At 32.6% G+C, this 25,920-nt stretch overlaps 1 protein-coding gene across 1 annotated transcript in view; it reads right to left on the reverse strand.

Moving 5' to 3' along the window:
* TDRD9 (tudor domain containing 9) overlaps positions 1 to 25,920 on the reverse strand; it is a 236,276-nt gene that overhangs the window by 98,957 nt on the left and 111,399 nt on the right. The window contains exons 6-11 of the mRNA XM_007473479.3: positions 21,674 to 21,754; positions 19,172 to 19,336; positions 6,352 to 6,455; positions 4,780 to 4,844; positions 3,435 to 3,489; positions 2,971 to 3,055 (exon numbers count right to left, since the gene is read on the reverse strand). Of these exons, the coding sequence (XP_007473541.2) occupies positions 2,971 to 3,055; positions 3,435 to 3,489; positions 4,780 to 4,844; positions 6,352 to 6,455; positions 19,172 to 19,336; positions 21,674 to 21,754 (555 nt within the window). The remainder of the gene's footprint in view (positions 1 to 2,970; positions 3,056 to 3,434; positions 3,490 to 4,779; positions 4,845 to 6,351; positions 6,456 to 19,171; positions 19,337 to 21,673; positions 21,755 to 25,920) is intronic.

Raw genomic sequence — 25,920 nt, forward strand, 5'->3', positions numbered from 1 at the left:
AGGATTCCTCAAGGATGAGGATAGTGTGGATAAGGCTAATGGGTCTTAAATGCCTGGTTAAGGAATGTGGGTTAAATATTTTCAGAGAGGGAGACAGATAAGCAGAGTAGTAGGGAATAATAGTGAATTAGGAGAGTGACTACTGGGAGCACCCCCAAATTAGAACAGAGTATCAGTTTAAAAACTTGGAGAATAGTCTAACTGGTGGCCTGAACTAAGCTGGTGTCAGTATTAATGGAAAAGAGTAATGCATTCAAGAGATGGAGAAGGTAGAATCCATAAGAGTTGGCAACTAATTTGGGAGGTTGGAAGAAAGTTAAAAATGATCCCAAAGATTCTGGCCTTCAGTTGGGAAATAATGGTGCTATTAAATGGAAATTTGGAAGAAAGGTGAATTTTATGGGGAAAAGGAATGAATTGTTTTGAAATTGTCTATGAGGTCTAGTTGTAGCTGAATAGCAAGCAGATAAGAGCTATATACAGGGAATGGTCAGAACTGGAGATAGATTTGTTATACATTTGTATAGGTCAATAGTTCTGGGAATAGATGAGGCCAAGAATGAAAGATTCATGGGGTGGAGTTGGGGCAAGGATGGAACCAAGTTAATAATTAAGGGATGGGAGATGGTCATAGGGGTCAGATTTTGCATAAAGGTAAAGATGAGGACTTAGAAAAGTCACATTCAGTTTGGCAATTAGGAAGTATGGAAACTTTAGAGAATAGTTTCAGAAAGAGTGTGAGTAGCAGCCATCAGATTGCAGGGGTTTGGGTAAGCAAGTGGTCAGAAGTAGCTAAACAATGTACTTGGCCTTCTGAATTAATTTTAACCAATGAACTAGTGTTTTCCTATATGTATAGCATTTTAACTACTAGGATGAAACAAAGGAAATAGTTTCCCTGATAACCCTTTCACCAGGGTCCAAGTAGCTCTTTTATGCTACTTTATGGTAGGTTAGAACCTCTACTCTGGTGCCTATGGTTTCTAGCTAGTGCCCTATGCTATGTCCCCATTATCTAGAAAAATATACTTTTTCCAGCTAGCTATTAACAGGAGGAAATGGTTTTATTTTTAATGGGCAACTTCACAAATTAATGGTAGGTCTGTATAGAGGCAATATTCTGGGTTGGACTCCTCACCAAGTCTATCAGGATGTCTCTGACTTTCTTACTTAGCTAGGCCCAGCACCCAGGTAGCCTATGCCATGTTGTCACACTTCATGGTACCACCTCATTAAAACTGCTGTTTCATATAATCTGCCAGTAGCCTCTGCTTTTACTTTGGATAGAAACAGCAATTCTGGACTGAGACTACCTTCTGCATTTCTCTTTTTAAGATAAGCACCCAACTGTAACTTCTTTATATTAACTGGAGAAAAAGCTCTATTTTAGGATCCCTATTAGGGTGGATAAAATTAGAGAACTGGATTTGGAACAGGTATTTACTAGCTTCTTCTGTATCTTTTAGTACCATGGTTTAGCTAATTGGAAGCACTAAAAAGTTGGAACCACACAACCTGAGAATTAAGGACCCAAGAGTGTCTGCTGACTTATCAGGACTAAACATAGCATTATTAGCAAATATAATTTACAATATTTGGTGGGAAGACAGGTCAAAGAGAGGTTCACAGATTTCCTATTTACAAAACTCATGTAGAACTTGTACTCTATTTGGTAGTATGTTGAACACTGGAGTAAGATGACTACTCAATTTTACTTTGATTTGAAAGAAGTTGAGTGATTTTGTGGTGGCCCAGCAATATCAATAGCCAACAAGGAAAGGTAGGGAGAGTAAAAATTAACCTTGGGAGAGATTTATAGTTAAATTTCATGCCCTTTCTCTCACTATTTATTCCCTTTGCTTTAAATGTCTTGGGAAACATTTCCTCTATCCTTTTTATCCTGTTTAACCTCTTTAAAAATGCTTTTAAAAAAAGAACCACCTTCAGGAAACCTAATTTATGAACTTTCCCTCCTTGATTCTTGAATAATAGCCCTCTGTATTTGATTTAATGTTTCTACATATTCTATCTGCACTACAGTTCTGTTTACATTTTGTGTATATTTCATATCCTAAATGATTGTATACTGAGAATAACTCCCTTAATTGCATTTTATCTATCACCTAGTTTAATAAATGGTCACTAAATGACTGGAAAATCTTAGTAACTCAAATTTCTAATAGTGCTTTATTTTCTCACACCAATCAATAAATTCTGTATGCATTTTTTCATGGAAAAAAAAAGAAAGAGAGTAGGTCAACACTTTATATGGTAGGCAGTTGGGAACCACTAAAAAAACAGTAATGTAACAGAGTAGGGCTTTCCAAAGATAACACAGACAGGGAATCAGAGAAAATACTAGAAGTAAGATCAGTTAGGTTGTTACTATAGAAATCCAGACTAGAGGTAATGAGAACCTGGACAAATCATGGTAGTAAAAATGAAGGCAAGGATCCTGCAATTATTAAAGGCATTGCTAGTGGAAGAATCAACAATATTTAGTAGATGCATGAATTTGAACAAATGAAGATGAAAAAATACAGCTAGTCATTTGTTTGGAAAATTAGTTTGACTCCATAATTTCATTCTTGAAGAAAACCCATCACAGAGTATGTCAATGTGTTATGTCAGAAGCTCACAAAATAATGATTTGGAAAATAAGTCAACGAGTGATGAAAACTTCCCTAAGTATAGTAACTTGGGGATGGTGGAAAGACAACTTAAGGAGGAGAGGGAATGAAGAGTGAGGACCAGTGATATTTTAACAGTAAAGCAGTGGAAGAGAAAAACTTCCTCTACAGAGCTGACCAATCTTCTTTGCAACTTCCATTGCAGAAGAGGTGCCTGAGGGCACTGAGAGGTTAAGTAACTTATCTAAGGTAACATTAAGCATTCAGTACAAGGAAAAGAAAACATTGTTTGGTGGTATACACATGTAACTACGGTGTTTATCTTTTTCAATTTTCTCACCTTTCTGTACCCAGGGACTGGAGTTAAAAACACATTATTTTGTTCTTCCAAAGTTACACTGGAATGGAGAGGATAAACTTGCAATCTAAAAAAACCAGAATAATGACATAAGAAGTTGATAATATCTTATATATTTATATAGTATTTTGAGATTTTAAAAAACTTTTCATATTCTGATCCTTATGTCATGTTAAGACATCAAAACTCAGTAAGGTTAATGACTTTCCCAAGATTGCAAAACTATTAATTGTCAAAAGTGGGACTTGAACCAAGGGTTTTCTGAATCCAAAACTAGGGCTCTTTTAAAACCCATTTAACAATCAATCAACTTACATAAAGTATTTTAGGAAGTGATTACTGACTATGCTTTGACTGCACTTATTCAGAAATGGCTATAAGATTTATTACATACAGAAATAATTCAACTTTTTCAAAATTGGTCAATTTTGTATGTTTAAAACTACCTTTTGTGAACCATGTTTGTAAGGAGTTCATGCATGTAGTTTATTTCACCTAAACCTGGGGAAAGGAAAAGAATCAGGTTTAAAATTTTTAATTTTGTTAAAAGATCAACTGTCAAATTAAGATAATGATTTATCACATAAGTTCTCTTTTTCTCTAATATTTAAATCACCACCACCCACAAAAACCATTTAAATAAACAAATACATAAAAATTATGGTTCAGGCAAGTTCTAGCCAATTTATTTCTTATTCTACTTCCATTTTCTCTTCCATTATCTTTTTCCATATTCTACTTCCCATCTAAGAGGTCAATTGGAAAGGTCAAAATGTTACCTATAATTATAAAATGAAGTTCTTTGTCATCTTAAAATATATCTTCCTAATTATTTGAAGATAAGAGTTTTTGAAAAAAATCAAAATTTTAATCCTATAAAAATTTTAATACCTTGTAAAACAAGGATTTAAGTTTCGACTCATCACAAGTACACTTAAGTTTTCTAATGACACATAAACACAATAGAACAAGAATCAACAGGTCCAATGACCCAAAGAAGACAGGATATTTTTCCTAAGCCTCTGATTTGCCTATTGACCTATTTTATATTATAACCTGAAAGGTATTGAAAATTTCTGCAACCAATATTTTAAAATCTTTTTCTTCTGAGGTTTTTGCTCCCCACCCAAGGCAACCGTTTGAGAGAAAAATTTTTAAGTTGCCTTCTCCCCTCCAAGACAATTAATTGGAAAGTGGGGGAAAACTCAAGTCTCCTTTATAAATATTAAAATCAACGTTTTTTTCTCCCCTTCACTTTGAAGCAATCATTTGCAGGGTAAGATATTCACAAGCTCAAATTTATTCAAAGCTGCTCAGTTATCTACTAATTGTAACCATACCCGTGAAAACATTAAAAAAAATTTTTTTTATCAATGTGCTAGTAATTCAAATTTTAAGTCTGATACTTAAAACTGTGGGAGTAGAAATGCAGAAGAAAAACATATGATTTACCACTTGTTCATAAGGGTATATGATTGGTGTTTCTGGATTTAAAGGAATACCCTATTAGAAAATTGAAAATATCAAAATGTTTTTAATGGTAATACATGTATAAACCCATTGGAATTGCTTGTCAGCTCCAGGAAGGGAGAAGTAAAAGGAGAGGGAGAGAACACAAATCATGTAACCATTGAAAAATACTTAAAAATTTTTTTAAACAAAGAATGAGTCATACTAAAAATTATATGTTCATATTCTCATTGGCAAGAAAAAAATCAAAGAAAAGAATTTTTTGTTATTAAAAATGGCTAATCAAACACTTTCTCCAAAAAACACAAAATGGATACCCACCTGGCAAAAAAACCAATACACTACTGCGTTCTGACACAAAGTTAGCACTTGACAAGGTCTTGTCCCTAATAGTAAAAATGTAATATAAAAAGAAATTATGTATACATTTTCTTCCTTGGCAAAAACATCACAACATTATATCTGGAAGTAAGCTTAGAGATAATTTAGTTCAACAGATATTTAAAACAAACAAATAAAAATATTAAAGCCTAGAGCATAAAACTAAATTGTTTGAAGTCAAGCAATAAAATCAGTAACAAGGATTGAGACTATAAAATGGTTTTGTGGATAAAGCTCTGTACCTGGTGTCAGGAAGACCTCGGTTTAAATCTGGCCTCAGAAACTCACTAGCTGTGTGACTCTGGGCAAGTCATTTAACTTCTGCCTCAGTTTCCTCACCTATAAAATGGGGATGTACCTACCTATTAGGATTATGACAGAGATAAATAAGGTAATATTTGTAAAGCTCTCTGTAAACCATAAAGTGCTATGTAACTGTAAACCTTATCATTAATATTATTATTATCATTATCTCTATCATCATGATGATGGAGGCTCTTAAGAAACTAAGAACTATGTCAAGGGAACAATGAAAAGAAATCATCAGAGGAGCAGACATGAACACATACCCAAGTCAAGACAAAAAACAAACAAAAAACAAAAACACTTTTTAAAGAGTTTTATAATGTGTAGTGCCAACTTATCAAGCTAGAAAAAAATACACAAGAATTCAATCCAATGGAATATATTGGAAAGAGTTTTCTTTTAAGATAAATTAAAAACATTTAAAGCCCTCCACAGCTGACCTCCAATTTATTTCCCTAGTCCTATTAAATGTCTTCTATACTTTAAGCTCTAACAAGATATGCAACACATTTCAGTAACATAAGAAAACGTGCTTTCAATAGATGAAATAATATAACCAAAACAAAAATATTATTACTTTTAAACTATGTTCAATACAGTAATGATTAATAAATAAAATTCATTTTAAATTATTACTGATTTTGTCATTATATATTTTATAAGTTTATAATGATAGTATCATATTGGAATCAGCAAACTTTTATTAAAATGATTCCTCTTACTTCTAATTCTTCAAATCCCAAACTGGAACATGAATAAAGTAGAGGTTGTTTCCAAAGCTAACAACCATTTTCCAACAGCATTTCTATGAGAAAATAAATTCTAAACTGCAGCAACTCAACTTTTAAAGCATGATGTATTCATAATATGAGGAATACTTGAATGTTGGAAAAACTTATTAGGAAAGACAAAACAGAAAACAAAGATCATCAGCTTTGATGACTTATTTAATGCATGTAATTCTTGGGATTAATGTAAGTGTAATATAGATATGATGTCTATTTTTGAATATCAGATTCTTTGTAGGCTATCTTTACTTTTAAAACTATCAGTTCCAACTTCCTTCTGAAGTAAAAAATTATCATCAGGTCTTACTAGTTACATCATTTGAACTAAAGTATAAATCATAACCAACCATTAATATCATAAAAAATGATCACTTAAAGCAAAAGAAATTTTCTTAAGTCAATTTCCCCCTATTCTTACCCATTCTCTTTTATGTCCAATTCGTCAAATAACTGAATCAAGGAAATTGCAACTTCATACATTTCCTTTGTTATCATTGGTTCATCCATTAGCTGTGGAGGAAGCTTTAAAATTATACAGAAATTATTTCTTTATAAAATATGTCTTAATTATTTTTAATTAAACAGATAAATTATTTTAAATCTTAATTTCAGGTTGTGTGCTAAAAAGGATATGGTAATATGTTAAAAAGGAACAAACGTTTCCCCCAAGCCTTGACTCATCTTCCCCCCCAAAAAACAGACTCCAAAAGTGATATAATTAGCAGACCCACACTAAAAGGAGGCCTCTCAAATGGATTCATATGAAGGAAAAAAGATAATAATTTATTTCTTTATTTTCATTCTTTAAATGCTAAAATAAGTTAGTATTATTTGTCTAAATCTGAAAACTTATAGGGAACAAAGATCACATGTATATAACTCTCTCTTTATAGTACCAAATACAATGTTTATACCTAACAACATCAGCTACCTATATTAAAGGAGCAAAAACAATTAATTGTCTAGGCAAATGGCTTTCTGAACGAAGTAAGACCTCATAGCTTCCCAGTTAAATTCATTTAAAAATATAGCTTCTCACACAATAATTGCAAAATTTCAGCAAACTTTTCAGGATAAGCAATGAGGAATGAGTCACAAGAGGTAGCCAGAAGCTGAGCAGCAACAGGAAAGGGAGCCCCCAGAGCTTAGTATAGCCAAACCAGGAAAAATATGAAAGACATGCATAGCTGTACTTTATGCACAGTTGAGGCAGCAAGCACATGCAATCTCCAAGAAAGTCTCATGGAGGTCAAAACATAACAAGAAAACAACACAGCACCAGAATAGGAATAATGGGGAATAAAAGAAGGCAGTGATCAGACTAGTCAGAAGGGTTGAATCACTAAGACTTAGACATCTGAAATCCAAGGAATCTGAGTTGTTTGAGGTTAAAGTTAGCACAGGAACTCAAGGGATACAGAACAAGAAAAGGCAAGAATGACCTATGCCAAAAACTATACTAGTGGGAGACATGAACCTACCACTATCAAATTTAGATGAATAAATCAAAAACTAAATGAGAGGTAAAAGAGACAAATGAAATCCTAGAAAAATTATGAGTTAATAGATATATGGAGAAAAATAAATAGGGACAAAAAGCAATACACCTTCTTTTCAGCAGCACATGGCACATTCACAAAGATTGACCATATATTAGACCATAAAAACATGGCACACAAATGTAGAAAAGCAGAAATAATAAATGCAACCTTTTCAGAACATAAGGCAATAAAAATAATGATCAGTAAGGGTACATGGGAGAGCCAAATCAAAAATTAATTGGAAATTAAACAATATGATTCTCCAAAATCGGTTAGTGAACAAATCATAGAAACAATTAATAATTTCATTGAAGAAAATGACAATGATGAAACACCCTTTCAAACTCTGTGGGATGCAGCCAAAGCAGTACTCAGGGGAAATTTTATATCCTTGAATTCATAAACTAACAAATTAGGGAGGGCAGAGGTCAATGAATTGGACATGCCAACCAAAAAACGTGAAAGTAAACAAATTAACCCCCCCCCCCCGGAAGAAAACCAAATTAGAGATCCTAAAAATTAAGGGAGAAATGACTAAAATCAAAAGTGATAGAACTATTGAAAGTAATAAATAAGACTAGAAGCTGCTATTTTGAAAAAACAAACAAAATAAACAAAGTACTGGGGAATTTAATACAAAAAAGCAAAGAAGATAACCAAATTAACGGTATCATAGATGAAAAAGGAGAACTCACCTCCAATGAAGAGGAAATTAAGGCAATCATTAAAAACTTTTGCCCAATTATATGACAATAAAATGCCAATCTAGGTGATATGGATGAATATTTACAAAAATATAAATTGCCTAGATTAACAGAAGAAGAAATAGAATTCTTAAGTAATCCCATGTTAGAAAAAGAAATTGAACAGGCCATCAAAGAACTCCCTAAGAAGAAATCTCCAGGCCCTGATGGATTCACAAGTGAAGTCTATCAAACATTCAAAGACTAGCTAATCCCAATACTATACAAACTATTTGACATAATAAGCAAAGAGGGAGTTCTACCAAATTCCTTTTATGACACAAATGTAGTACTGATTCCAAAGCCAGGCAGGCCAAAAATGGAGAAAGAAAACTATGGACCAATTTCCTTAATGAACATAGATGCAACAATCTTGAATAGGATACTAGCAAAAAGATTCCAGCAAGTCATCACGAGGGTTATAGACTATGATCAGGTGGGATTTATACCAGGAATGCAAGGATGGTTCAATATTAGGAAAACCATCCACATAATTGACCACATCAACAAGCAAACCAACAAAAATCACATGATTATCTCAATAGACGCAGAAAAAGCCTTTGACAAAATACAACAGTCATTCCTATTGAAACCACTAGAAAGTATAGGAATAGAAGGGTCTTCCCTAAAAATAATAAACAATATATATCTAAAACCATCAGCCAACATCATCTGCAATGGGGATAAACTAGACGTCTTCCCAATAAAATCACAAGTGAAACAAGAATAGGATGCCTATTATCACCTCTATTGTTTAACATTGTACTAGAAACACTAGCAGTAGCAATTAGAGAAGAAAAAGAAATTGAAGGTATTAAAATTGGTAATGAAGAGACCAAGTTATCACTCTTAGAGGATGATATGATGGTCTACTTAAAGAATTCTAGAGAATCAACTAAAAAGCTAGTGGAAATAATCAACAACTTTAGCAAAGTTGAAGGATACAAAATAAACCTACATAAACCATCAGCATTTCTATATATTTCCAACACATCTCAGCAGCAGGAATTAGGAAGAAAAATTCCATTCAAAATACCCTTAGACAATATAAAATACTTAGGATTCTTTCTGCCGAGACAAACACAGGAATTATATGAACACAACTACAATAAACTTTCCACACAAGTAAAACCAGATCAGAGCAACTGGAAAAACATTAACTGTTCATGGGTAGGACAAGCAAATATAATAAAATGACCATCCTACCCAAACTCATTTATCTATTTAGTGCCATACCCATCAAACTTCCAAAAAACTTTTTTTACTGAATTAGAAAAAAACATAACAAAGTTCATTTGGAAGAACAAAATATCAAGGATATCCAGGGAAATCATGAAAAAAAAAATACAAAAGAAGGCGGCCTTGCAGTACCAGATCTCAAGCTACTATATAAAGCAGTGGTCATCAAAACAAAATCAACAAAATCAAAACAAAACATCAAAACTGGCTAAGAGACAAAAAGGAGGATCAGTGGGATAGACTTGGGGTAAGTGATCTCAGCAAGACAGTTTATGACAAGCCCAAAGATCCCAGCTTTTGGAAAAAAAATCCAGTATTTGATAAAAAACTGCTGGTAAAATTGGAAGACAGTATGGGAAGGATTAAGGTTTGGATCAACACCTCACACCTTACCAGGATAAACACAGAATGGGTGAATGACTTGAACATAAAGGAAACTATAAGTAAATTATGTGAAAACAGAATACTATACATGTCAGACCTTTGGGAAGGGAAAGATTTTAAAACCAAGTAAGACTTAGAGTCACAAAATAACCTCTGAAAAAGGTCCAATTACTCAAATTTACAAAGAAATTTACAAAATTGTACAAAAAATCAAGCCATTCTCCAATTGATAAATGGGCAAGGGACATGAATAGGCAATTTTTAGTCAATGTAATCAAAAGCATTAATAAAAGCACATGAAAAAGTGTTCTATATCTCTAATAATCAGAGAAATGCAAATCAAAACAATTCTGAGGTACCACCCTCACACCTAGCAGATTGTCTACCATGACAGCAAAGGAAAGTAATGAATGCTGGAGGGGATGTGGCAAAGTAGGGACACTAATTCATTGCTGGTGGAGTTGTGAACTGATCCAACCATTTTGGAGGGCAATTTGGAACTATGTCCAAAGGGCACTAAAAGACTGTCTGCCCTTTGATCCAGCCATAGCACTGCTGGGTTTGTACCCCAAAGAGATAATAAGGAAAAAGACTTGTACAAAAATATTCATAGCTGCGCTCTTTGTAGTGGCCAAAAATTGGAAAAAGAGGGGATGCCCTTCAATTGGGGAATGGCTGACCAAATTGTGGTATATGTTGGTGATGGAATAATATTGTGCTCAAAGGAATAATGAAGTGGAGGAATTCCATGGAGACTGGCACAACCTCCAGGAATTGATGCAGAGTGAGAGGAGCAGAACCAGGAGAACATTGTACCCAGAGACTGATACAGTGTGGTACAATCGAATGTAATGGACTTCTCCATTAGTGGCAATGCAGTGATCCTGAAAAACCCAGAGGGATCTATGAGAAAGAACATTATCCACAATCAGAGGAAAAACTGTGGGAGTAAAAACACCAAAGAAAAACAACTGCTTGATGACATGGGTCGAGGGGGATATGATTGGGGATGGAGACTCTAAATGAACATCCTAGTGCAAACACCAACAACATGGAAATAGGTTCTGATCAAGGACACATGTAATACCCAGTGGAATTGTGCGTCAGCTATGGGAGGGGTAGGGGAGGGGAGGAAGGAATAGAAAATGATTTTTGTAATCAAGGAATAATGTTTGAAATTGACCAAATAAAAACATAATGTTAATTAAAAAAAAAAGAATGACCAATGCCACAAGAAAGTAGAGCAGAAGGTAGATCTTTCCCTGGGCACAAACTCTCAATTCAGGGATTAAAATATCAATTTCACTTCAATTACAATAGATCTAAAATGCACCCCCCCCCCAAAAAAAACAAGTAATTAAGTAACAACTACAAACAGAAGAAAAAATGGATTTTCAACAAGGACTACATGAATAACCATAGAGACATGAAAAATCTATTCTCATAACTGTGAATACGTATAGAATGAATAAAAATAAATTAAGAGGTTAAAGGAATGGTTTAGAAAGTGAAATCTAAGAAGATCCTTTTTATAAGATACACAAATACTCAGGCAAGATGAAATAAGAGACTGGAGCAAAATCTATTTATGTCTCAGCTAAATACAAACAAGAAAGGGTATCAATTATGATTACAGAGAAGGCAAAAGCAAAAATAGACTTAAAGGAGAAAAAAGAAAAAACCTATATTTCCCTGAGAGAATAAACAATGAATTGATTTCAATACTTCACATATGAGCTAAATAAGATAACTCCAAAAAAAGACAAAATAAATGAATTACAATGGAAAAGAATAAAACTACAATAGTGAGAAATATCACTTTGCTGTTTTCAATCCTAGGTAAATTTAACCAGAAGTCAGAAGCAAAATATTATTTTAATAAGATATAAGTCTCTGATAAATATTGAACAGAAATAGAAAAGAAAATATAAAAGGATAAACACATTTATCAGCTGAGCATAACACCTTTACAAAAACTGATCATCTCAGGACATATAAACCTTATAAACAAAAAAGAAAAAGTAGAAATATAATTCACACTCTTTTTTTTTAAATTTAAGTTAATTTATTTAGTTAATTTAGAACATTATTCCTTGGTTACAAGAATTATATTATTTCCCTCCTCTCCCCTCCACACACCCTTTCCTCAGTTGGCATGCAATTTAATTGGATATTACATGTGTCCTTGATCAAAACCTATTTCCATGTTGTTGGTGTTTGCATTAGGATCATTCACATTCTTTACTAAGTACATGAATTCAAAGTTATATTAAATAAAAGTTTTTTAAATGAACTGGAGACTAAATTAATATTTTAAAAATGGCAGGTCAAAAAACAAAACATAGAAATGTTAGGTAATTTCATTGAAAATAATTACAACATTGAAAGGCAGTCCATATGGGAAAATTGTTCTCTCGAAAACATTTTCATTAACACAAGAATGAAAAAACTCTATTAATCAGCCTGCAACTAAAAATACTAGAAAGCAAAATTTAAAATTCTAATTAAGCTTGAAAATGGAAATCTTGAAAATGAAGGAAGACATTAACAAAACTAAAAATAAACTGCAAAATTTAATGAAAGAATTGACAAAAGAAAAACGTTAATATAAACTATTTTGCGCAAATATCCAACAAAATAAACAATGAGGGAAAAATTATTACAAAAATATAAAGTACTCAAATTTACAAAATGAAAACAAGTTACAATTGTATTTCAGAGAAAGAAACTGAAGAAGCTATAAGTGAATTAAGAAAGAAATATCAAGACAAGATGAATTTGGCCTCAGACACTTCTTAGCTTTGTGACCTTGAACAACAAGTCAATTAACCCTAATTGCCCAACTCATTTCCTGCCTTAGAATCAATACTTAGCATAGAACTTGAAGGGACAATTATAACTCTAGAAAGTTATATAGCAGTTTAACTGTCTTTTCTGCTTATGTGATTGAATGGTTATATACTTTGTAGAACTGAAATTTCTCCCTGGTAAGAAATTTCCTTCACTGTCCTAAATCTTTTTAACCAGTTGAATATTTTCTTCTACCCCTGAATAGTTTTCATCTTTGAATACCCATTGTCTTATTTTTTCAATAAACAAAAATTCATTGTCTTTTTAATTTGATATTAATTCAATTTAGTACCAAATCTAAGACAGAAGGATGCAAAAGCAAATGAATTAATAAAAGAATCTGTCAAATACGTAATTAGTTGCAAATATTACAAAAACTTTGAAAACTGAAAGAATTATGGTCAATACAATGACCATTCACAATTTGAGAGGACTAATGTTAAAATAAGCAATCCACTTCAGAGCAGAGAGATAATGAATTTAAGGTGCACAATTAAGCATTTTAACACAATGAATTTGTCTTGTATGACTATGTATAGTTATTTGAAGGCTATTCTTTTGATTTGACCAGGAAGAGAGGTCAAAGACTCAAGTCATTTGTTCCAGAATTGGGTTAAGCAGTCAATGCTACTGGCTTTTAACCTGTGGAAACTTTTTAACTAACTGCCAGCGGCTGGGGCTGGCAACTCACTATTAGTGTTCCATTCAGAAGGAAGTTGCATCTGTAATTGTCTATTCTCAAACTTGAATGTGTAACTTGAAAGTCAAACAGGGCAGCAATGAAACCATGACCTTAATGAAATCAAATAGAGTCCACTGAATATTTGTAGCTCCCTGGCCCAAGGTCCCCGTGATCAATGAAAAACACAGAATTCAACACTTTAGAGGGTAAAGGACCAGAACCCTAGAGAAGATAAAAATGTTGTACATAAGGTCACAACACTCCCAACAGAAGTGAGCGAAGACTGGCCCAAACACAAAATCTCAATAAGGGTGAAAAGGATGGAAAAATAAATAAGTTAACAAAAAAGATTAAGAGCTATTATGGTATCGAGGGATACTCAAGACACTAATCCAGAAGAGAATAACTTCACAACACAAATTAAACCTCAAAGAAAAACAAAGTTTGCCTATAAGATCAATTAGAATTCCTAGAATAAAAATAAATAAATAAAGGATGAATTTAGAACCAAGGACCTCCTGTCTCCAGACCTGGTTCTCTATCCACTGACCCACCTATCTGCCCCAATTTGAAAGCAATGTCAATTTTAATGGGAAAACATTTAGAGATGTGACACTTCCATATAGCTTTTTTACTAAAACACTTCTGTTCTTTATCAATATCTTTAGCAATAAAGACAAATTAGGTCTAAAATATTCTAAATCTCATCATTCAAAGTAATCTTGACTCTTTCCATCTTTTTTCCTGTTATAAAAAATTCCAAGAACTATAAAAATTGTTTAAAACATGTCCATTCAGTCATAAACATTCTTTAATATTAGAAAAGTGAGACTCCTAAATATCACTGATAAGAATGGCAAATGCTTTTCCTCAGTTTTATTTTATGTTCTACTTATTTTCATTGATATTTTATATTTTTACATTACCTTCTTTTTCCAAATATATGACACTCTCCTCACATCACCACTAGTAAACTTTACATTGTAGCAAAGATTTTATGCGATATTTTATATTTTCTTCTATTTTTTCATTCTCTTGATTTTGTTTTATTTTTTCTTGATGTCTCATGAAATCATTAGCTTCTATTTGCCCAATTCTAATTTTTAAAAACTAAATTTTTTCTGTGACCTTTTGAACCTCCTCTTCTATTTGGTCCATTCTGTTTTTCATGGAATTCTTTTCTGCATTGGATTTTTGTGCCTCTTTTTCCAATTAACCAATTTAGCTTTTGAAGCTGTTTTCTTTTTGCAGTACTTTTATTTTTTCCCCCCATTATCCTTTGACTTGTCATATTTGATTTTTTAACTCCTTTCTGAGTTCTTCTAGCAGTTGAGACCAATTTCCATTTTTCTTCGAAGTTTTTTACATGTGATTGCTTGGATTTCACAATCCCCTGTGTTTTTTGTGACTATTTGTCACAATTGAAATTTTCTGGAGTTAGGTATTTCTTTTAATATTTGCTCATTTTCTCAGCTTTTTATTACCTGCAGACTGGAAACTCTAAAAGCCGCCAATCCTGTCTCCTCTGCTGCTGGCTTGCAGGACTCAGCACTCTGAGCTATTTTGCTCTGAGACAAGGTCTTCACCTACTCAGGGTTGAAAGGGCCCAGAGCTATGGACTTCCAGGCTTCACTGTGGGCTGGTTCCAGGGCATGAGAATTCAAGGGGTGAGTTTGGGATCTGGAGTGCTCTTTTGTTGGTGTAGCCCATGCCCCAGGATCCTGAAGTTAGCCTATGTCCAGTTGCAGAAGCTGGTGCAGTAGGGTAGAAAGGTAGTCGACTAGCACTCCTCTTTTGTAGTTCTGCTTCCAATTCTCCCTTATCCTGTGAAAATCTATTTTCTCTGCCTACCTTTCAAATTGTGTTTGGGGGAGAACCCCTCACTCTGTTTTGCTGTTGGTTTTTGACTCGTCGTTTTGAGGCTCTTTTTAAAGAGAGGTTTGGAAAGACATCAGAGCAGTTTTGGTTTCTGCTGCTACTAAAATGATACCTCGTCTCTGCTGTAGCAAAGATTTTAAAGTAGGGAGGGAGAAGGGGAGGCAACTTAGCAAAGCCAGTGGACACATTGATCAAATCTGAAATTCTTTGAAATACTGCATACTCACAGACTTCCAATATCTGTGAAGAGGAAGGTAAATTTTCCTAACAGTACTCTGGAGTAGGTGTTAGGTCATTCTAATTATACAGCAATATCATTTTATTGTGTTTTCCTTGGACAATATAGTAGTTATTGTATATATTTTTATGGTTCTTATTTCATTTTGAAGATCACAGAAGTCTTATCATGCTTCCCTAAATTCTTCACTTTTCTGATTTCTGACAGCAGGGAAATAATACATTTTCAAATATATCTGTGAGATCCTCAATTTGCAGGTTTCCTCTGATGATGATGCCGATGGCAATTTACACATCTATTCTATTTGAGTCTCATCTATAACTTCCCAAATCATCTATAGGAAACCCACCAAATCTACTAGAGGCTTTCCTTCCTCACTCACTCCAAACATCATAATCATTTCCACTCTCTCCATATGATCAATCCATCTTAAGTTTCTGTCTTTTCAGACCGTAATGCAATAAAATTACATTCAACAAAAATATTTATAGTAACTCTTTGTGGAGGCAAAGAAAATGGAAATCAACTGGGAAATGTTTGGACAAGTCTTGTATATGAGAATAGTTTCAGAAAAATCTAGAAGACATGAATCAGGAGGACATCATACATAATAATAGCAATATTCTGACATAGGTCAACTGTGAAAATTTTAGCAGTTCTGAGCAATACAATGATCAAAGATAATTCCAAATGATGAAAAATACTAACCACTTCTATAGCAAAAACTGATGGAATCTGAGTGCCAAGTGAAGCACAATTTATTCACTTTATTTTTCTTGCTTTGGGAAGGAGAGGATACAATATAGCTAACAATTGATATGTTTTCATGATATCACATGTATAATTGATATTATATTGATTACTTTCTCAATAGGTTGGAGAGGAACTGGAGGGAGGGAGAGAATTTAGAACTCAAAACATTTTTAAAGATGAATGTTAAAAATAAATAAATGAATTAGTAATTTTTAAAAAAGATAATTTAGCTATGGTATTTGGCAGTTACTCAATAATAACAAAAAGTTTATATATTTCTTAGCAATTCATAGTAACTCTAAAAAAGTTAAGCATGTGTTAAGACAAAATCCTCATAAAACATAAAAAAGTAGATAAAATTATTTAGCACAAGCTTAATAATCACAATAAAAATTTTATTTAATGAAAGGAACTAAAGAAAGTATTAAGTGAAGACTGAATGGTTGAATCCAAAAAAACTACTGGATCAAAGAAAAAAAAATTTACCATTGTTTACAAACAATAAAAAATCTCAAACAACAAATCCTAAAATTTTGGGGATGTAAGATAAAGCAGTCCTTTTGGGAAATTTTCTCATTATTGGAAATAATTTATGTAATATAGAAATTAATTTTTCATTGAAGGTCTGCTAGAATTTTCTTATAAATCCATCTGGTCAAAATGTTCTAAAAAATGCTCAAATTAACAAAACAAGAAATAGACTTTTAAAATAATCATCATCAGAAAGAAAAATTCAACATACCACAAAGGAATTCCCAAAGGAAAAAAAAAACTTAGCACAAGGTGGGTTTATAAAGAAATTCTAGCAAAACCTCAAAGAATAATTAATTTCTATATTACATAAATTAATTCCAAAAATGAGAAGTCATCTAATCCAATTTTCCTAAGAGATAATATGGTCTTGATTTTCTTTAAAAAAGGAAAAATTAAAGATATCTATAAAAAAATCTCTACTATCAATGTAAAAATTCTAATACAATGCATTAATTCCAACAACACATTTTTAAAGATTTTACATCGATAAAGTTAGATTTTTTTTGGTATTGCTGAATTGGTTCAATCTTGAAAATGAAGAAGAGAAAAGGAAAAAGCATATATATAGCACCTACTATATATCAGGTAGTGTGATAAATGTTTTACAAATGTTATCTCAATATGAGGAAAACTATAATACCTAGAATGAACCATATCAATATTTAAAAAAAATCAAAACCACATGATTATGTAATTATATACTGAAAATTTTTTTGACAAAATTAAAAACGCATTTCTGATCGCTGTTGTTTTATTATCTAAAAAGCATCAGAATAAGTATGCCTTTGATTAATGGGATAAATATTATCTATGTAAAATGAAGCACTAATATCACATTATGCAGACAGAGGACCTTATAATAGAATTAGAGATAAAACAAGGACATCCATTATCAACATTATTATTTGATACAGTGCTATAGAAATATTAGCTGACAAACAAATTATGAGAATAAATAAAAGGCAAGGAGGAAACAAAACTTCTTAAAGATAATATAATTGTCTATCAAGAGAAACCAAAAAAAAAAATAAACAAAAAATTAATGAAAACAGTCATTTCAAACTGGCAGGATTACTGCAGCATCTCTATACACATTATCAAGAAAACCTAGCTAGAAGATTTTCAATTTAAAGTAATAACAAAAAGGATAAAACATTAAGGAGTTTATCTTAGCTGACAAAGACTGGAATTATATGAAGGCAACTAAAAATTATAAAATGTTAACTGCCACTGGACAGGCTGAACCAGTAATAAAAATGTCAATACCACTCAAATTAATTTACTTATTTAGTGCAACACCAAACTACCAGAGAATTATTTTAGAGCAAGAAAGAAAACAAGAAAATTCATTTGAAAGAGTATCAGGTTGAGAATTTCAAAACAAAAAAAGGGAAAGGAGGTATAGTAATAACAGATCTCAAATTAGAACCTATTTTTGTTCAGCTATTTCCTATCCTCCTCCTTTAGTTTCCAGTTCTTTGTTATAATAAAAAGTTACTATATTTTTCAACTTCTGTATTTTTCCACTTTTTTTTTATCTCTTTGAAATTCTCGACCTTATGTTCATAAACAGTCCTCTTTTTCTATTCTACTTTCTATATGGAAATGGTGGTTTTGTGTGGTTTAATTTCAGAACAAAAAAATCAAATTTTAATTAAAAAAACCTATCTCTTGACTTATAAGATAAACAGTGAATTTTCAATGCCCATATAAAAATGGAAACCCCAACAAATTATCTATAACTGTTAGGTTTTTTTAATGGCATTACTGACCTTACAAAGATAATTAGGATGAAGATTTGCAAGTCTCAATTTGTGCCCCACATGAATTCAAATACGGTCAGTTTATTATGGTACTCAGATAAAGCTCTTTATTTTCACATGAAGCAGAAATTCTTTTGGTAAAATCAATTATAATCTTTAATAAAATTATACTGTTATGGTACTCCTCCATGTGGTACTATGACACAATATTATGCCCATTCTATAACTATAACTTCTGGAAATTAAAATTGGTTTTTCAAAAAGGCTTTGTTCAACAAAATAAAATGTTATTTTTCAGAATATATCCACTTTCAAGTATAAAATCAGTTTTCATTAATTGATTGCCAGAAAGACATGAAAGAAGGAGGGAGGGGTTCCCTAGACACCAAGAAGTACCAGTTAAGTTGACAATGCTAATTGGTCAAGAACCAATTAGCGGATTCTGTCAGCATGTGGACATATAAACATACCATGTGGGCCCACATATAATGGCTACTACTCTCATTCTTGTTAACAATAAAGCAAAGGGTCTTCACTAAAAAACTGCCTCTATAAATCTGCTGTCATATTAGTCCTAGCATGAATGTTAAAAAAACACACTAATTATAAGCAATAAAATATATTCCAACATACCCTAATATGATTAACATGTACCAAATCATTAAGGTAATATTCTTCAATTGTGTGAGGCTTGCCTTCTACTTCAAAGACATAAGCAGGATTCATTTTATTCTGAACTGGAACAGCAAAATAGTCAGCAAATTCTCTACAATTGATGGTAGCTGACATCAGGATTACCTATTTTTAAAAGATATAGTAAAAGCCAGTCATTAAAAATTAATGAAAACATCTATTTCTTACTTTATTTCTTGGCTTCTTTATAGTATCTTATAACATATCATGAAAATAATTTATAAATTGTTTCATACTATTCCAAATACTTTGATATAACACAGAAAACTAAAAGATTATGTATTTCTCCAAAAAGGAAACCTTTTGTGTATGTCCACAGAAAAACTTTAGAATTGGTTAGCTTTCAAGATATTAATCTATTTCCAAATAAAATCTGCATTATTTACTCCTTAGGCTAAGTAATGAACTTTATGGTCTTTAAATCATGGAAAATTTTCAGAAAAGTGTTCCAAAAATGCAAACAGAATTTTCCCAACAACTGAATTAAGTTCAATGTTTAGAGCCATGTCTAAAATAAAGCACTGTATTTAAAATATTTCTGTTGAAATTGACATTTCTCTTCTTTATCACTGCTTAGAACTACTGACAAATTTAAAGCCACTATTCGAGGATTTGAGATATCAGCTATAAATTTCAACTACATCATTAAAACAATCTCAAATTCATTTGCAAAGCTTAAAAGAGTTAAAATACTTGTAAAATAATATTCCAAAAGGGACAACTAAAAAAGTAAACAAAAGAATTTAATTTTTAGTACCATCTGTGAGCTAAAAACACAAAAGTGGTCAAATAGCCAACACCTATAAACTCATATTTAAAAATTCCAATTCCTTTAATATGTATTCCAATTATTTTATAACATGACAAACGATAATGAGACTGGTTCTCTTGTGTGGAAGGCAAAGGCTAGGTTTACTGCTCATTTTAGTTCTGATGATTGTAAATTGTGGCCAAGGCCCTTTACCACTCTGAGCCTTTGTTTTCTTCTCTAGAGGGATAACATTTTTACTCTTCAACCTCATAGGACTATTATGAGAAAGAGACTTTGTAGATCTTGAAGGACTAAATAAATGTTATTAATATTATTACTTTAGGAATGATAAATTTCATTTAGATCCAATTATTTCAGTTTGTGATTGTTCTAATTGCTTACATTTTCTTATTTTGTGAAAAAACTTAATCTGTGAAATAAATAGTATAAACATTTCAAAGGAGAAATTTTAAGTTATTTAAAAGAATAATTTTCAAATATCCTTAAATCCCTTAGAAGTATGAATCTCTATACTAACATGCCAATTATCAATCATTCCAAAATACATTCCCCTAAAGAGCTCTAAAAAAGTAGGTTCTAATAGAACTATTAGGTCTTTCCTAAATTGGCTACTACATATACTTTCAAGTATTAAATCTACATGTCTTCAGAAGTGTCCTATGTAATTTAGTGGTCACTAATTTAACTTGGCTCTCATTTAATCAAATGAGATAATATTTGAAAAGTACTTAGCACAAAGCCAGGTAAATAGTATGCACTTAAATACTTGTTCCCTTCCCTCTCTTCACAACAGCTAGGTCGAATAAGTGAGCTAAAAGTTATACTAAAATATCTCCATTAAAACATTTATTGGCTGCTTAATCATCTGCCATGGGCAAAGCAGAGAGAATACAAACACAACCAGCCCTAAGCTCTCAGGGAGCAGTGGCTGTGGGAGTAGGGGGATAACAACATAGATGTAATAGGCAAGTGAATACTAGGGTCATCTGAGGAGCAAGTGAACATGAAATGGGAGAAACTGGAAGAAGCTTTATATAGGAGGCAGCACCTGAGGGACTTGAAGGATGATGAAGATTTGAAGAGGCAGAAGTGAGGAAAAAATATATTCCTGGCATGGGGGGTACTGGGAGAGGTGCTATAAAAAGCTGTTAAGATGCAACAAGGTCTTCAAAGAACAGCGAGGCTAAATCAATTTGAATAGATGGTAGTGTGCATGAATAAGTACATAATATAAACATATATGGAGATGTACATAAGATAAGTCTATATGGGAATGGAACCATATATGAAATCTCTGCAAGAGTACCACATTTACTATTTTAATCTATAATTTTGTAGTTCATTACTAAATGTCAGTATTCCTATGCCTTTAAATCATTCATTCCAGGAAAGACAAATCTCTAATATCAAATATTTCATTACAGTCAACTATCATTAGATCTTTCTACAGCCTGAAGCAAACTTTTGACATTAATGCAATTTTATTTAAAAAGTACTCAAAACACATTACTATGGTCATAGAAGAATACCCTCTAGCATGTACTAAGACACTACACATGTTACTAAGTTTGATCAGCCCCCACTTATAATTTAAAATCAGGTAAAATAAAAAGAGAAAGACAATGACAAAATCTGACCTCGAGTATTTTATTCAGAGAAGGCATGCTTACCTTCACAAAACGTGAGTTTGTCCTTAAAAGTTTTCGAACCACCAGCAAGAGGAAATCCATCTCCTCTGTACGTTCATGTACCTACAAAAAAAAAATCCAGTAATATTAATAAAGATTAGTACCAAGTACTAGCAATGACACTGCTAGAGGAAGAATAAAAGGAATCAGTTGTTCACTTTGGTACATTAATTCATTTAAGTCAAATTCCTATTCCTGTGGCTACATTCTATATATCAAGTTAAAGATGCCTACCTTTGTGGGTAGAATAGAATATGGGAATTATATTTCCAGAATCTTTTTTTAAATTTTTGAGTCAGAAGGATCTCAGAGGCCACTTAGTCCAAAAAATACACAATGAGATATCTCCTCTATACATACACACAAGTACTACTCCAAGTTTCCCTTTTAAAACTTCAATACCAGCCTTGAGATAGGAGAGTTCTGTGTTCAAATCGGTTCCCAAACACTTCCTCCTTGCATGATCCTCTGTAAGTCAATTAACTTCAAAACTGCCTGGTCTTTAACTACTCTTCTGTCTCAGTACTAATTCTCAGTATCAATTCTAAGACAAAAAGGGTTTAAAACAAAAAAGACCTCAATGGAGAGAGATCCCAGCATCTCTTCAGAGAGACACTTTGTAACTTCCATCAACTGTTCCTGTCACTCCTTCATAGAGCAAACAAGATAAATGTAATCCCTTCTCCATGATAGTTTTTTAATATTCAAAGATAATTATTATCTCCCTGAATCTTTCTTTTACAGATTAGATAAACTCAATTCCTTATATAGCTTGAACTCAGGCTTCTTCACCATCCTTATTGCCCTCCTCTAGCAACAATAGAATATCAATGTCCTTCTTAAAATGTATCTTTTATAAAATTTTTTTGTCTTTTTCAATCTGACAAGTGTGAAATTTTAGTTTTAGTATTTATCCTTTTTATGATTCAGAGAATTCTTTCCTATGATTGCTAACTTCTGATTCTTCCTATTAAAACTGCCTATATATGCAGCACCTCCTTCTCAGGTTAGTTTCCCAACACTTTTTCATAGATTGTGTCCCAGAGAGGTCCTACTTTTGTGATCCTTTTGCTCGTTCACTCTCCCAAATGATGGTGCAACTATAGTATGCTATCAGTTTATGAGAATAGTCTCTAGCAAATATTCTAACAATGCTATTTTATTAAATGCCTTTGACTTAAATTTTTGCTTCTAGCTAACTAGAAAAAAATAAACTTATCAGTGGGGGGTTTGTAAGCTATTATTTTGAGTGGACATGAATGCATTAACCACAAAGAGTATTGGTAGGGGGAGGGGGAAACTATCTAGGTATAAACATTTGATATTTTTTATTCTTGTTCTTTTTTTATAGTTTCTCACTGCTGCCTACTCATACTTAACCAGGAAACTTTTCATTGCCCTGTGAGGGATACTGCATTTTAACCTCTGAAAACTGTACATTCCATGGCTCAAAGCCAAACTATAATATAAACTGAAACCACAAAAATCATCTACACACTTGTATGACACTTAAGAAAAATCAAATCAAAGTGATATTAGGAGAAATGGCCTTTGCATATTTGGAGGCTTTAAAAATTATAAACATGAATGCAAAAAACATGGATAAACCTATGCAAAGGTTAATAGGATAACAACAACATATATACTGACAATAATTTCACATGAAAAAGAAAATATAGCCAGACAGAATTTTGACTGGACCCACCTAAAAGGATACAGAGCAAAATGCACTTTTGTTGCTTGTAATTTATTTCATCTTAATTTTTTACTATTCAACATTCAAGATTTATGTATGGTCGGTCTTATTCTTCACTTGGCACACTTCTTTCATCATTTTTAAGAGAGCAGTTTATTATTAGAATCTATAGCCTAAAAGGCCATGTCTTAACAATTTGGATATGGGAGGTACAGTTGGGGGTTTAAAGAAAAAAAAATCTCCTAATTGTGGAGAATGATACAAGCAATCCATAAGAACAACAACAACAAAAAAAAATCACTGGCAGCAGCAAAGATCCAAATAAGATGATGTACCCAAAAGTTACAGTGGGTAAAATCAGTTCAATTTTGTGGCTTTATCCATCAATACTGTATAGAACAATCTGACAGAATCTGTTAGTCTCTCTCAAACACTTTAACCCTGGTGAAACTAAGATGGCTGGTTAAATCATCTAAGTAGCAGAGCATGAAATTCAACAATCATTTATTATTAGGCTATGGCATATGAAGCTATGGGTAAGTATGAAGACAAGGGAATTCAGTATGCAGGAAAAAAAAGAATTATTAAAGAGATCAGTGGTCACCAGTGAAGACAAAGTTCAGATTCAGTGTAAAGAATAGGAAAAGTAGAAGGAAAAGGATCATAGTATGGATTATGGAAATATAAAGGATTTAAAAGATTATATAATCTAATTCTATTGCTTTTTAAAAATTAGTAAGGATTAGTATTATGCAGTTAAGTAAAAATCTGAACCAAGATCCTCACATTCCATATTAAACTCTCTTTTTAGCACACAATGATGCTTCTTATTTGTTTAGCCATGTGTTATATCCCCAGTAGACTGTAACTTCAGGACAAGAATGGTATGATTACTTCATGTCTATACATTTGAGGTCTTATATAGATTTGTTACCTTTTTTTCTTTTACAGACCTGTGATTTCATTAGTGCTCCTGCTAATGCAGGTCAGTGCCATCTCTGCAATTTAATGTCTTAAATATTTATGGAGCTTACTGAAAAATTAAGTAACTTCCCCATAATACCATAGCCAGGATAGATGTCAGAGGTGGGATTTGAACAAAGTACTGCATTTAAGTACTGCATCAGGAATCCTTAATCTGGGGTGATAAACTTCCGTTTCTTTTTTTTTTTAATAAATGCATTGTAATTTGTTTCCTTTTCATTGTAATGTATGTGTAAATATATCTATATCTATATATCTATATCTATATATATGTATATATATAAGGTGCAGATGTACATGTTTAATATGTGTGTTGAATTATGGATTTAAAAACACTATGAGAAGAGATCCAGAGGCCTCATCAATCTAGCATAGGAGTCCATGCAACAATGAAAAAGGATAAGAATCCTAGCACTACACCTAGCTGCCTTACTTGTTCTCATACATAGTTTGATATACTTCTGTGAAATTAAATATTTGAATTGAACTGGGAAGTCAAATATTAAAATGATTTCAGCAGTGAGTCCAGTCCTTCATAGATTCAGATTCCCCAATGAAATAAACTGTGTGATGTCACCTTTTCACATCTCTGATTTTCTTACAGTGGGACACACTTAAATAAGCTTAAAGGTGATTGGTCCCAAATTTCACAAAAATTAAGGATAACTCTTCTAATACATTAATATACATATATGGAGAGAGAGCATCAATTTTTCCCCAGAGAAATGGTCATTAAGATCTCAGTCACTAATTAATCATTAATTCATATCTTTCTATTCTATCATGGTTCAACACATCTATGTGGCATCCACTGACTTACTAGGTGGGGCATGCTAAAAAGAGCTCAAACTTATCAAGGGTTCCAGGACCAAAGAAACAGAGACAAAAAGTTCCATCTCAAATCATACAGTGTCAGTAGTTCCATCATGATGAGTGAGATTGAATTAATTGTATTATTCGCAGAATGACATTCAGCTTGTACCCCATATTCAAGAAGGTAGGGACTGCCAATTTTTATCCCAACTAGGGAAAAGGGATATGGAGGGATAGTTTGTTGCCTTTGGCTAACTATTTATCTAGAAGATTCCAGGACAAGCCTGAGAAAGTAGAGACTTCTGATCAAGGGCAATTGGCAGTTCAGGTACTTTTTTATCTTGTGAGTGTTGGAAAATGTAATTTTTCTTTCATGCATTTTGTTGTTTTCACTGTACCTTAAACCTAGCCTATGTGATTAGAGTGTAAGTCTTGGACCCCAGACAAAAGAGCTAGACAGAGAAGGGAGGCGAAATCTCACATTTCTATAAAAGATTTCTTCTTGTTCTGAGGCATTAGCATTTGCCATTAGGACATCTTCCACCTTTCATGAAAAGAATAAAACTGCTGCTTTTTCACTCATGCTTTCTGAGTCCAGATCATTCACTGAGTTGGGGGCTCATCCATGATTCTAGGATGGCATTGGCCTCTCAGTTTCCTTTCCTGGTAGGCATAGATGCATCTACCAGTGATTCTGGCCACCTTCCAGGGAAGGAGGTCTATGAGCTTTGGCAGC

This window comes from Monodelphis domestica, chromosome 1 (assembly GCF_027887165.1).
Source record: "Monodelphis domestica isolate mMonDom1 chromosome 1, mMonDom1.pri, whole genome shotgun sequence".
NCBI classification, from domain to species: domain Eukaryota; kingdom Metazoa; phylum Chordata; class Mammalia; order Didelphimorphia; family Didelphidae; genus Monodelphis; species Monodelphis domestica.